Raw genomic sequence first — 15,311 nt, 5'->3', positions numbered from 1 at the left:
CACAATAAAAGTCATTATAGTGGCGTTATAACAATATTGGAGCCCATTTTCAGCTGACCTAACATATCTGTCCTGCCACTTTTAACAGATTTGTTGACATCGAGTCATTTCAGAAGTCTAGGACAAGGCATTTCAGTGCAGGAGAGGGGACAAAGACCAAAATGATGCTGTCAAATACATTCCAAAGTAAATTGCAAGAAATTGGTGTGTTTCCATTCTTCTGTTTGGTTATTCATTTGCTTGATTCTTCATTACACTTATTTCCTGCCTTTCCTCCAGGAGGCTCAAGGCAGCATACATGGTTGGTTCTCTTCTGCACTCCCTCATTTCACCCTCACAAGAACCCTGTGAGATAAGTAAGATGAAAGAAAGTGATTTTTCTCAAGGTCACCAGGTGAGCTCCATGGCTGCAGTGGGGATGTGAACCTGAGAATTTTAGGACCAAGACTGACATTCCAACAATTATACCTCATTGTCTCTCTTTTCTAAAGATCATTTCCTTATCTTTTAAAAGACTTCATAAAAACTATAGTGGTGTTATCAAACACAGGCTTTATTTTAAGCAAATGGATTTGTACTTTCAGCAACTATGCCATGTGCAAAGATCCATTTAATTGTTTATAACACTCAGGTTATAGAAACTCTGAGCTGGCTGGGATATTAGACAACCTATGGTGAATAATAAGCACCTGTGGTCTAAAACACAAGAGAGAGGGCATGCTGTCTTCCCTAAGCACCTCTTCTGCTTGTTGGGGATTGCATTGCTACAAACATTGAAAAGAATCTTTTCATGGGATTATCCTGCTTCAGCCTGAGCACTGAGTTTATTTGCTTCCCACTAATAACTGATCTGAAAATTGTTTCAGGATCTTTTAACAAATACCTTTTTAGGTGTACTCCTAAAAAGTAATGTGCAAATCTGTTTCATATAGAGAATAACACCTTTGCTTTGTTTTGTTACTCTGTAATGTGTGAAACGTCTTTCAGTCCATGGATCAGCTCACATCTCATAGCTCTCAAACACTTTATATTTATGATGGTGGTTGGTTGGTTGGTTGGTTGGTTGGCTGGCTGGCTGGCTGGCTGGCTTGCTGGCTTGCCTTGCTTGCTTGCTTACTTACTTGCTGGCTTGCCTTGTTTGCTTGCTTGCTTTTCAGGTCGTCTTTTTAAGGGCCTCTGCAAGTGCTCTAGGAGTTGTTCAGATTCCCAGAGTCTGTTTAAATAACAATAAAACCTGTCTTCTAACAGTGAAAAGCCAGGTGTGTTAGAAGTTTATTAAAATCAGTTACTCCTTACCTGCAAATGTTTTCACCTTGGTTGGTCTTCCTCAGTCCTATTCTCTCACCTTGTCACATACAAAAATCCACATAAAATTTGTTAATCCAGACAGAGAGAATTTTGGAAGATGCTGGGCCACATGAAAATCTGATATATTCTACGCCCTACACACACACACACACACACACACACACACACACACACACACTTTGCTGTTAATTAACTCACCAAATTGTTCAAAGCCAGTCAACTATCCTGCTGATGCTCCCTTCTTTGGAAACCCCTCCCCACCCCCCACCTGTCAAACAATTTTGTCTCTCTGTAGCAGGAAACTTTTGTGTCTTTTCCTAAGGCTGTGTAAAAACCATACCTTTTACAGCACGTTTAAAGCATGCACACCCCTCCCACAGAATCCTGGGTACTCTAGTTTGCCCCTCACAGAGCTACAATTCCCAGCACCCTTAACAAACTACAGTTCCCGTGTTTCTTGGAGGTGCAGTAAATGTATGGATGGGGCTCACATAGGGAACTGGGCATCCTCCTCACCCATACACACACCTAGTGCAGGCATATTGAGCATCATGCTATGCATACTTTCACAAAGAAGACTGTCTGCATGTCTTTGTTTACCTGAAAATGTAACAATTATACACACAGCTCTGGCATAAAATGGGTGCCTGGCATAAGCATTTATGCTAGAACTGAAGGGGATGCAAAGCTGTGGCTACAGGGAAGCAAACTAGATGGTTTTAGTGTCCATGCACCATTCAAGAAGCAGCTGTGAAATTGGGATGGTCCCCACCATGGCTCTTTTGACACCAGAGTGCTAAATCAGAAGCAGGGTAGGATAGTTCTCAAGTGTTTGCCTGTGACAGACAGCCTTTTGGACAAGTGCCTCTGCTGTCGTTTGGACTAACTTGGATCCACACAGGGGTTGTTCTAGTTCTCAAGTACATTGTGAGTGACAGGCATGTTCAAAAGCTCTGACTTTGGGAGGCAAAGCCCAAATCACTCTCCTTCCCATGCCAAGGGAAAGAGGGGTGGATATGTATGGGGAGGGCATGCCACATAGGTGGCAGCAGCTGGGAAACAATGCTGAAAGCCTTAGGCTACCCAGCCTCTTCTCCCACAGCACAGGTGGCAAGATGCAGGGTGGAGTCACTCACAGAACCTTGAGGACAGGTGGTGGAGCAGGAAATATATGTCGGATACAAGCTTTTTAGCGGGGTCTTTTTCAGAGTGGCACCTCAGCTATGTAGTGGTCTCCCCATACAGACTCAACTTGCACCCCAAATCCTATATCACCCAGGATTTAAAATTGTGTTTTAAATTCAGGCTGTATATTGTTTTATGCTTTTATGCAAATTGTTTTATGTTGTCTCTGTAGGTGGTTTTTTGGTGGATTGTGCTCCTGTCTTTTACTGTTCCTTGTTGGTTTCAATCCCTGTGTGTTGTATTTTTAATATTGCTTCCTCTGTAAGCTTCGTTTTGCTTTCTAAGCTTAACCCAGGGAATATTTATTCATAGCTATTGATGAGCAGCTGTATAACTAGGACATAACTGATGAACTAATTGATGGGCAGCTATATAACTTTAATGAACCTATAAATATGGCTTGGCAAACTGTTGAGCACCAGAGTGACGTTCCCAATGGCATCCCTTCACTATGATCTGAGGAACTGATTCACGTCCAACATCCTCCCTCGACGGTGGACGACTCAGGGTCAGAGCCTTCGAAAGCGGGAAGAGATGTATCCTGCCAACATCCACTCCTCACAGCTAGAGGGGAGAAAAATATGACCTCAACACGTGGGGAGGGTGCACCCGTCCCAAGTGGCAGACTGGAAGTACTCGTGTCGTGTCCCTTCCCTGCGCCATCCATTTTTACGGGGGGAAAGCTACCTCGGGGTGAAATGGATCCCGGAGTGGGGTGGGGAGATGGGGGGACTGCCGGTGAGTAGTGCATCTGCCCACCCACGCCGGGGAACAAGAGAGTCGTGCGTCGTCTGTTGGCCTCGGGCAGCGTGCGAGAGCCCCCTTCCTCCCCCTCCCCAGAGTGCCAGGAGCTCCTACTGGATGTCGTCGGTGCTGCGTCACATGGCGGCTGGAAGCGATTGGGGAAGGCTCGGCGTTTCTCTTTTTTGACTAATTATAAAGTCGCTCGCTCCACTTCCCCGGGTGCTGACTTTGCTGGAGAGCTCCCGAGCCCACGAAACAGACCAGCCTCGGGAAAGGGAAAGGAGGCAAACAAGGAGCGGCTCGTCCTCGAAGTTCGCTTCTCGACCATGTAAGCTCTGCTGGAGCCGGCCAGCCTCGAGGGAGCTGTCCGCCGCGCGGCGTTGAACTCTCGTCCACGCCTTGACTCGCTTGTGTTTTATTCTCTTTTTCTCTCCGCAGATCCTCGACAGCCGCACCTGCGCTCTTCTTTTAAAAGAAGAAGGAAAAACCACCGAGCGAGCTTCTCTAAACTTCAACGGAGCAGCTGCTCCCTTCGGAAGAACGGCCAGGAACCCTCGAGGAGAAGAGGTAAGGGGACGGAGGGAGATGGGCGTCGAGGGACGGGAGGGGATTCCTCCTCAGCCTCTTTCCAGCAGCCCAATGTTCACTCTCGTTTCTACTTAGTGCAGAGGTTCGAAGGTCTCAGGTTTCCACCCCCGGTGTCTCCAGGTAGGGCTGGAAAGGGCTCCTGCCTGAAATCCTGGCTAGCTTCTGCCAGCCAGGTTGGCAACACTGAGCTGGATGGAACAGTATGAGGCAGCTTCCTATGTAAATCCATGGGAATGGGTTGCATGCTTTTGCTGGTGCTGCAAGCTTTGCCATGAAGGTGGATCAAACGCTGTTCTGTCACCAGTGATGTGCTCCCTTTCTTTATGGGACTAACACCGCCATCTTCTTGCCTTCTCTTGACCTGGTGGCCAAGACCAATGCTAGTCAATATCTGTTCTTCCAAACTCCTAGACAAGGTGTCTCAATTTAGATACCTATTTAATAAACCCGTCTTACTTGTGCTCTTGTGATATAGCCATCAGTGTGATTAAAGAGTAGCAGAGAGGATCCACATTTCCCCTCCCGCCCAAAGTATGTCAAATGTCATTCTAAACAGCATTAGGAACCATGTATACAGAACCAATGAGTGGTAATTATTCCAGGTTAATTAATTTTTGGAGGAAGGCAGAAATCAAGGGATTTAACTCATAGTTCTTTTAAATGCTTCTTCATCTGTTGATAACTTTCAGGACCCTACATGCTCAAATGAAGCAGCACAATTATAAATCAGGAATGTGGTCTCTGGACTAAGGAATGAGAGATAGGCACTCTAACTTTCTGATGTGCAACATTAACACATTAGGTTTAAAAGAGCTTGGATAGATTTTAATGCTTTGGTCTTCAGTGTTCTTTCTTGGAAGCATCTGCTTGATTATGAGCAAATTTGTTCAAATCCATGGTCGTAGAGGGTGTCATTGGTGTATGATGGTTAGTGCTCTTTCACCAAACTTCCTTGTGCATATCAATTTGGAACACAATGTATGTGCCTTGAACAGGGAAGCAAGTGATTAAGTTCAATTATTATTATTTTTTCTTTTTGCAGACCATGACATTTCTTCTGAGATGTTATTTCTTGCTCTTCGCTCTTAGCACATGCCTCATCCTTACAGTTCAGGCAGAATGCAGCAAAGACTGTGCATCTTGCACCCACCGATTGGCATATCATGCAGACATCAACCCCCTGGTAAGCAGAATTTAGGCTTGTTTCTGAAGAACCCAATTAATTTATTAGCCATTTAAGAAGCCTATTATTACTCACATTCCATCTCTATCTATCGCAAGGTGGTATACAATAATGTACAATATATAATAAATAACAACAACTTTAAAATATTTTAAAACAACACAAAAAAACAGAATATGAATTTTGAAAAACCAATATAAAATAGAAATGATGAATTACCATGAAAAGCTCTGCTAGTGCAATCAGATTTCAAAACTCAAAATTGTGTGTATCTCTAACACAGATTAGCCACCCCCTAATGCACTTTAGCCATTCTTGAAGGGCTGTTAAATAATATTGCAATGTCGTTTTTTACATATGTTTGTGTGTAATGTGTTGCTTCCAATATGTATAAATGAACCTGAGTACAGCTTCAGAGAGAATGAGTTATTCTGGATTAACAATGCACAATACAAGCATGTAATTGTATATGCCCTCAGAGACATATACCTTTCCTCCAAGGAGCTTAAATATGCGCTTCTTCACCCACTAGCAGAAGATTGCCTGAAACCTGATCTTAGTGTAACTGAAGATCATATTGAATACTTAATATTTAGAGTTAAATTATCTATGCTTCTTTGATAAATTAATAATAAATAATCACAAAACCTGTCATATTGGTTTATGCTGCACTTCTGTACTTCACTACCAGCTAGTTCAGCTAGTTCAGCACCTTGGAGAACTCCCACATTTCTCACTGTTCAAATACTAGATCTAGCTTGGTTATGTAATCATGGAACTGATGAGCATAGAAAATGAGGCAGAAGGAATAGGATTATTTTTGCTTACGTAAATTATGTAAATTGGGCATTTGCATCCCTAAAATTATATGTGGAATCTATTGTTTTTAAGACCAGCATGAACACTGAAGACTTCAATTCCATTGTTCATTATTGTCTCCCTGTACAATACTTATCCTAGAGTTATGGTGGTGGCATAATTAATACCATTCTTGGGTTTTGTAGCCTCTTCCTGGAGCAGGTTATTTTTATCTGCTGTAAGTCCTTAGGCACCATCAATGAACTAATTTGCCAGGGTGCATATAAACATGATTAAGGAAAGGAAAGCAGGCACAGTTCAAAAATGGGTGGTTTCCTTTTTGAGCCCATTTCAACTTTGCCTTTGATTTTGCTGGAGAATGTATGCCTTCTCTATCAAATATTGCTTGCCTGAATATCCGAAGGTTTATGCGTTGTCTGCTTGAGATCCTCAGTGGTACAGATGTTTGGCGTAATCAGTCTGCATGGGTTCATGTGAACTATTATTGGCATTTGGCTTTTCCAACTCTAATGCTCAGATCCATAATAATGCACAACTAGTTCCATTTGCTCATGAGGCATTTGAATTTTGGTGGCTCAAACTGAAATCCATGCCAAATGGCAAGCCAGTTTTGACATGTATTATTTAATTAGGTATTAAATGTACACACCACCTTTTCTCCAAGGAGCCTAAGGTGGCATGCATGGCTTTTTCATCCCATCTCAATTTTACCCCACAACAGCCCTGGGGGTTGGGTTGGGTTAGGTTAGGTTAAGATAGGTTAGGTAGTACAGGGTCATTGAGTGAATTGCATGACTGATTGAAAATGTGAACCTGGTTTCCAAGCCTTGTGACAGCCCAAAATGAGATGAGCTTCAAAGAGAGCTTTTGATGTGGAATGTTTCACAGGTTCTGGTCTTCAAAAGTAATATTTTTAGAAGTCCCATGGGGTGCCCAAAAGTCCTTCAACTCCCCTAAGTGAACTCTTTGATTTCTAGCCAAATCTGCTAGATGGAAACCTGCGGGAGAGCCACAGAGGGAAACATGCTTCTGCCTCTGCACTCGGTCTTGCTGGCATTTGCAAGCCTGGGGCAAAAGAATAGCAGACATTTGTTTATAATACCCATATTCCACACCTGTCCAAAATTTCCTTCACCATCTTTTTGCTGAGGGTGCTAGAGACAGTGGAGATGCAGAACTGTTTTTGAATGTGGAAATTAGGCATCACCAGGGAACTGACGTTTAACAACCCCATGAGGGAAAAATATGAAGTACCATGTTGCTTCATCTCCATGTACATCAAAGGGAATGGAGGTAGTTCAAATTTTCAGTCAGACATGCAATTCAAGAGGTTCAAGAGGGTTCCTGTAATTTTCTTAGGCTTTTATTGTTGTGCTTTATTATTTTCTTCATAACTGCATATATTGCAGGATCGTAACAAGGATCCAGAAACATAGGAACTTGCAACTAAAAGCATTATTTAAGTTCAGGACTCTCGTTATTTTGACCATATAAAGTTGAAATCCTGTACCCCTGGGAATAAGTCCCATTGCATAGAGTGCGATTTACTTCTGACTGAGTAAATATGCATACTAGAACATTAAAGATCCATGTAAAAAAGGTATGGTCACATCAGATCACTTGTTTTAGTACTCACTGGCAACTCTTAACAATGTTTCAGAGCACATTATCTATAAACTGGTGGGCTGTACTGCAAATTAAATACGCCATGTTCTAAATTTGTTTCCATTTTAAGCTGTTAACAGATGACATATTTTGACAAAATGTTTGAGCTGGCATTAAATGAAGTACTTTGTACATGAATAGAATTGGTTTTAACATTTCTTTCTGCTATAGTGTTTGATACCATCACCCTTATTATATAATCCACTATAAATCACCTTCATTAAGACCAGACTAAGGAAATAGAAACATTAATATGGAATGGTATATTCCTTGTGTTTAATTTTCACGTTGAAATTAATGGGATGTGCTTGAATTTGGGAGGAAGTCAAGTGGCTATTTATTTTAGTTCTGTGTGTATTTGAACCTATGTTGTTTATAACCATTGTATAACTGTTCTGTCTTGCCTGAAAGAAAAAAAAGGGGGGGGACCCAAGGAAGTTAGACAGCGTAAGGTAAAAAGGTACCTAGAATTACAACATATAAAGATGTTGTAACTCTTTGAAAAGGAATGGATTTTGAAGTGGCTATATGTTTTCCAGATTGTTCATTTATACATGCAAATGACAGCTCTGTTGGGAACAATAGTAGATGAAGATCATGTTGATAATGATTAACATTTGTATACCATCCTTCATCCATAGATCTCAAGACAGTTCATCACATAAAAATTCCAGTTAAAAAACACAAAATACATAATCAAAACCAAAACAAACCACTAACCTACCCACCCCATCCTCCCACCCACTGAAAGAGATGTTTATGGTCACTGTTAGGACACCTACTTTATTCCAGATATTCCTATTCAAGCATAAACAGCTTCTATTTTGCAGATGGGGAGCAGGCGGCAGCTGAGTATTAACTACCCCTGTATCAGAACTGCGCCACAGGCAACCCTTACACAGTGCCTGCTATAATTTTTTTTGGAAGGGTGTAATAATAATAATAATAATAATAATAATAATAATAATAATAATAATTTATTATTTGTACCCCGCCCATCTGGCTGGGTTTCCCCAGCCACTCTGGGCGGCTTCCATAAAAACCAAAAATACACTAAAATATCACAGATTAAAAACTTCCCTGAATAGGACTGCCTTAAGATGACCTGTAAAACCTCAGTCTGGGGTCCTCCTTTCCTCTAGATTCCATTTTCAATCCAACCAACAATTTTAATCAGAACCCTCTGAGATATTCATTACCAGCACACACTATTCGAATTGTAATACTATAGACAATACATTGGATAATTTACACCACAAGCATATATTGACTAACATTTCAAACAACATTTTGCAAACCACTGCTGTCACTTCTCAAGCAATGAGCTAGGTGTTCAAACCGTCATGTTAGATATACTAAATGGGGATTCTGAAATTTGTTATCAGTATTAGACATTTTTGTTGCTGTTTAACTTTAATATGGATATGCTGCCATGATTTTTAAGAAGACTTTTTGGTGCATTGGGCTATTTATATTTGTGCTACAGAGATTTTATTTCTTTCTATGAAGTATCCCTGTTTTAAATTTTGGAAAGCCTTCTGTGAGGAAGTTATACTAAACAGTGTGGTCTAAATATGCAAAATAAAACAAAAAACAATCCTTTGTTTGAATGAATAATGTATGGTTCTGTTGAAAAGATGCTTGCTTCCAATACGGTTGTATTAACTGGCTGGTGTAGCAACCCTGTGATCCCCATCCTATGTGAGTACACAGCCAGAATTGCCCAGGGAGGGCCATGCATGCCGGCACGATGATGCGTGTATTTACAGCAACTTAAATTTCAGCAAATGAAGTGGTGTAGAGCCGCTGTGTGGAAGTGCTGCTTCAAAAGCCAATCCCTTCACATCAGTGCCTTGTGCCAGCCACATGCTCAGCAGCCCCCGCCCCCAAGGTCATGTGTTATCTGCTTTGTTGTTGGCAGATGTTGGCTGCCTGTGGACTGTCTCGCCAGAGTGGTGCATGCTCTAATTATCTGCTGCTTAGACTACTGCAATGCACTCTATGTGGGGCTACCTTTGAAGGTGACCCGGAAACTGCAATTAATCCAGAATGCAGCGGCTAGACTGGTGACTGGGAGTGGCCACCAGGACCATATAACACCGGGCCTGAGAGATCTGCATTGGCTCCCAGTATGTTTCCAAGCACAATTCAAAGTGTTGATGCTGACCTTTAAAGCCCTAAACCGCCTCAGTCCTGTATACCTGTAGGAGTGTCTCCACCCCCATCATTCAGCCCGGACACTGAGATCCAGCGCTGAGGGCCTTCTGGCAGTTCCCTCATTGCAGGAAGTGAGGTTACAGGGAACCAGACAGAGGGCCTTCTCAGCAGTGGCATCCGCCCTGTGGAACACCCTCCCATCAGATGTCAAGGAAATAAGCAACCATCTTATTTTTAAAAGACATCTGAAGGCAGCCCTGTTTAGGGAAGTTTTTAATATTGAATGCTGTCTTGTTTTTAATATTCGATTGGGAGCCGCCCAGAGTGGCTGGAGAAACTCAGCCAGATGGGCAGGGTATAAATTAATTATTATTATTAATTGTGTTAAATATTTTTTAAAAGATGCTCCTGGTCCTAATGTGACTTCTTCATCTAAAGAAATTCAGAGTTGGCCACACAATAAAAGGCATGGCACCCACCCCACCTCATGCTGCTTTGGTGGACAAATGTTTCACCTCTGCACTGAACATGCAAGTACACATTTGACCCTACATTAAGATGCAGATAGCCAGTCTCAATGTGTGCAGCCCACAGACAGCTGTAGTTCCATCAACAAATGTAAGAAAAGGGTTAAGGACTTAAACTGCATGTAGCCCACTCACATTTGCTATCTGCTCCCATTAGGTTTGCCGGGCTTCCCTTCTTGTAACAACATTACATATTGCCACGCAATCTCTGGCTCTGTGCCGTGTAATACATTTCATCTTTAATAAATAAATGCATTTTTGGGAAAATGTGATGATGCATCTCTTCTTGTCAATGTAAATCCCACCACAAATCTCAAAGCAATGCTAAGCCAACCCAGGTTAATGGTTCCCAGTGAGCTAAGTATTTCAGAGAAAGATAAAAATAGATAGTTGTGACATCCCCCCCCCCGCCCCATTATAAAGAACTTGGTTTTATATTCTAACATATGGATTTCTAGTATTGCTGCTTTTAACAAGGCAAAAAGAGGTCACAAATATGTTCTTACTTTGTAAATCAAACTATTTTTCAGGCATGTACACTAGAATGTGAAGGAAAGTTGCCCTCTGCCAAGGCCTGGGAAACCTGCAAAGACCTTCTGCAACTGAGTAAACTGGATCTTTCCCAGGAAGGCATTGGTGCCCTAGGGGACAACCCAAAAGAACAGGATGAGAGTCATTTGCTAGCCAAAAAATATGGTGGCTTCATGAAAAGATATGGTGGCTTCATGAAGAAGATGGATGAGCTCTATCATATAGAGCCAGAGGAGGAACCTAATGGAGGAGAAATCCTTGCTAAAAGGTATGGAGGCTTTATGAAGAAGGATGCTGAAGATGATGCCTTGGCTAATTCTTCTGATCTGCTGAAGGAGCTTCTTGGAACAGGGGAAAATGCTGAAACTGGGCATTATCGGGATCTGAATGATGGTGAAATCATCAAGAGGTATGGTGGCTTCATGAGGAGCATCAAGCGCAGTCCTGAATCGGAAGATGACGCCAAAGAGCTGCAAAAGAGATATGGTGGCTTCATGAGAAGAGTGGGGAGGCCAGAGTGGTGGCTGGACTACCAGAAACGATATGGTGGATTTCTTAAGCGTTTTGCCGATTCTCTCCTTCCTTCAGATGAAGATGGAGAAAGTTATTCCAAAGAGGTTCCAGAGATGGAAAAAAGATATGGCGGATTTATGAGATTTTAATTATCTTCCATTTGTCCTTTTTGTCCCAAATCAAAGACTGCCTCATTGATCATAATTTATTGTCATGTGTTGCTTGTACTGTACAGTTTTTTACTGTCCTAGTTTATAATGCAACCTGCTGTCTGTTATTTCAAGTTCTGTGCTCTTTTAAGTCAACAAATAACTTCTGTAATGACTTCTAATTTGTCTGTTGTACTTTTCATGCTAAATCTATTTTAATTACCACATCCATTTCTTTAAAACAGCGCAATTGCTTAGTTGTATATACAATAAATTGTTCATCCTAACTGCATACTATATCCTGAAGTATTTTTTCCCCAACAATCACTACAATTCATTTCTTTCTGCACATGTGAAATTGAATTTATTCCCCTCTTCTCTCTCTTTCATTTTAATTTTTCAAATTTATTTTAGGAAACTTGAAGTGAATAGTCACTACAACAGGCATAGGCAACCTTTGGCCCTCCAGATGTTTTGGACTACAATTCCCATCATCCCTGACCACTGGTCCTGTTAGCTAGGGATCATGGGAGTTGTAGGCCAAAACATCTGGAGGGTTGAAGGTTGTCTATGCCTGCACTACAACCATCTATGCCACACATACACATTTAAACTCTAGAGGATGGTCAGTATATAATAATTTGTACACCTTGTTTGCAAACTGAATTAACAGTACACATCCCCATTTTAAGAAAGAAATTACAGTCTCAGAATTTCTGACGACTTGCTATTTCTCAAATTTAACAACTTTTAACAGAATTCCAAATCTGTATAAATCAGTAGGGTTTGAATTAAGAAAAATGACACCAAACTGCATTAGTTTGGGATCTTCCCGTATTGTATGTGTACAGAAATGGCTTTGCTGGATCTTGAACTCAGGTTGCAGCTGATTACTATTACTATTTATTAAATTTGTATACTGCCCTTCATCCATAGATATCAGGGCAGTTCAAAGCATAAAAATACAAGATAAAAACACAAAACACATAATAAAAACAAGACCAGGAACAAAACTAACCAATACCCCCTCTCTCCCACCTGCTCTCACAAACATTTAAAAGGGTATAGGATGTTAATCAGCTTGAGACCTGGTTAAAGAGGAACATTATATCACCTTCTTGGAACTGAATTAGCCTTTTGTCAGAATTATAGGTACTCATAGGAAGCTCAATATCTCTCAAGAACAATCCCAAAATGGATCTGACCTTGTACTGATCTCTACACTTTGCATTGGCATTTCAAGATTTGCTATTCTTTGGTTTTCTAACTACTTTCTCCATACATGTTCACCTCATATATGAATATCTGTGAGTCTATCTCACAGGCTTATGTTGCTTCAAACAATGGACTAAATTCCATAAGGATGAAGGTCAAGCTAACCTGGTTACTGACTAAAGGACTGTCATTGTTGCCATCCTAATTTTGTTTCATACACCCGCATGGCAATCAAATAGCAGTAAAACATATTAGAATTTATTTCGGAAAGTAGTAGTTCAGGGTCTCTGTAGTGCACAGCAAATGGTGTAATTTACACTATGATTCCTTATGAGATTGGCCCAAGCACAAGGATTAATGTTAAATTTTTAAAAGACAAGACTGTGTAGCTACCCCTAATTTTATCCTCACAATCGGGTCAGGTAGACTTGACTGAGAGACTGTGATGAGTGGAGAATCACTGGGTGAGCCTCATTGATGAAAGAACTTGAACCTGGGTCTTCCCAGCCTAAGCCCAACCCTCAGATCATTCCACTACATAGGCTCCATTCACTTTCAGCAGGGATGAGGATCCTGTGACCCTGCAGGTGTTGTTGGGCTCCAACTCCCATCAGCCTCAGCTACCATCAGCCAAAAGCCATGGATGATGGGAGCTGCAACCTAGGAAAATCTGGATTCCTCTTGCCTGGCTTACAGCATCCCAAGCTCCCTCTTTTCCTACACAGTGAAGACTTCTCTTGCTTAGTTGTTTTCCTCCAGTTTCTTTTCAAGCTTTTCTCCAGATGCAGGGCATCTGCTGCATAAACTTTTCGTGCATCTCTCTTTTCCCTAACCAGCCCTTTTGAACTGTCAGATCTTATCTCATTTCCTCCTTTCACAAAGGGCAAAAATCACAGCTTTTTCCATATGTTTGACAATACGGTTTATAATGTTTTAAGGGGAACATCTTGTAATAGTGGATTACCAATGAATGTGTCAGACAAAAGGAGGCATCTCTGAGTGAATGTGGCAGCAGTTGTGGAAAGGTTGCATGTAGTCTATAGTCATTTGAAGACATTAGGAAAAATATTAAAAGTGTATAAATCATAGTTATTTTAGGGAAGCTTTTAATATTTGATGAATTATTGTATTTTAATATTTTGCTGGAAGCCACCCAGAGTGGCTGGGGAAACCCACCCAGATGGGTGGGGTATAAATATATTATTATTATTATTATTATTATTATTATTATTATTATTAGTTAGAAAATCAATCATTTTTTCCTCTCCTCATATTTTTAACTTTTTTTAAAAAAATGCATCTTTGTTTTAGAAGAAAACTCAAGGTAGCTAACATTACAGAATTAAACACAGCACAAAAGCATCAGTAGAACAATAATATCCACACTGAAACAGCAGTCAATAAAACCTCCACATCTGCTGGAACAAGGTCGCTGATTATGGATGGGTTGCTGATTATCAGAATATAATCAGCAACCCATCACTCAGCAAACCACATCTTTGCCAAATAGCATACAAATAAGATGATCGTGATCATGATGATAACATTGGCAGTTACGATTCTAATGAAGGGCTAGGGAACTTGTGGCCCTCTGGAATTGTTGGGCTTCAACTATCAACAGCTACAGCCAGCATGGCAAAGGCCAGTGGTGGTGAGAATCATTCCAGTCCAGCAACACCTGGAGGGCTGCATGTTCCCCACCCCCTTTTCTAAACTGAAGGTGTCCTTTCTCCCAAAGACCTCTGCTCTCAATCAGAATGCATGGGAGGGAATTATGAGACAACCTTGCTGTGAGTTCTGCAAGACTTGGTCCCGGTTCTGCTCATTTTCACCTGGCCTGAAAGGGAAGGATTCTGACTGCTCCTGCTGCTCACAGTGCCTAGAGAGCAATCAGGGTGGTGTCTTGTTTAAGGGTTATTCCTGGAAGCAACTTTTAGTTGTGGAGGAAATGTATTGTTTTTGCTCCTGTTTGGATTCTCTTCTTGTATTTCTATGGTTAGGCCTCCGTATGAATTACTAGTGAATTGTTTGATTGTAGCGTATATTTGTTAATATGAGGTGTGAGTAGCCTTTAAATAATTAGTATGAGAATTTCCGTTTTTGCTATGTCTTGTATTTGTTAGTGAATTATCTGGAAGCGTTGCTATTTAATGTAAACTTTTCTGATATTGTGAGCCGTTTGCAGCATGGCTTATCATGGAAAAACGGCATACAAATAAACAGATGATAATGATTTAATGAGCACTTCCTGTTGTTTCCTCCAAGGATAAAATGAAACCAAAATCACACTTAAATTTAAGCCAGTGCCCAGCATTCCATCCCATGCTAGCAGCACTACAATGGATTTGTATGTAGTTACTGGGACAGTAGTATAATATCCCCACTCTTGGTGGTATTCTTGAATGTTTCCCTTGCAGACAATTGGAGGAACATTCAGTTACCTGAGCAACTCCCATTCTATAAAGACAGGGCCAGCCTAACCATGAGGCAGACTGAGACAGCCGCCCTAGGCAGTGGAATCCAAGGGGCTGTGGTAGATTCCTGGTTCTACCGAGATCTCACAAGAGGGAGCCTGCAGAACCCCAGTAAGTGAGGCTTTAGCAAGAGGGCAAGGAGGTGGAAACCTTGCACACAGAGCAGCATCTTCCCACTTCACCTCAGAAGGCAAAACAGGATGGGCCATCCTTGTATAAAGGCTTTCTAAGCAAGAAAAAAAATATTAGAAAA

The 15,311-nt window shown here is 41.3% G+C and overlaps 1 protein-coding gene across 1 annotated transcript; it reads left to right on the top strand.

Moving 5' to 3' along the window:
• Positions 1 to 3,408: 3,408 nt before the first annotated feature.
• Positions 3,409 to 14,822, top strand: PENK (proenkephalin). Its single transcript, XM_079982595.1, has 4 exons — positions 3,409 to 3,565; positions 3,676 to 3,804; positions 4,868 to 5,008; positions 10,707 to 14,822. The coding sequence occupies exons 3-4, from the start codon at positions 4,871 to 4,873 to the stop codon at positions 11,367 to 11,369; spliced, it is 801 nt and encodes a 266-aa protein (XP_079838721.1). The 5' UTR covers positions 3,409 to 3,565; positions 3,676 to 3,804; positions 4,868 to 4,870; the 3' UTR covers positions 11,370 to 14,822.
• The last annotated feature ends 489 nt before the right edge of the window (positions 14,823 to 15,311 follow it).

The sequence above is a fragment of the Podarcis cretensis genome, assembly GCF_951804945.1.
Source record: "Podarcis cretensis genome assembly, chromosome: 7".
Taxonomy (NCBI): Eukaryota; Metazoa; Chordata; class Lepidosauria; order Squamata; family Lacertidae; genus Podarcis; species Podarcis cretensis.
Note: the sequence above shows the minus strand (reverse complement) of the source record. Positions and strands in the feature narration are given on the sequence as shown.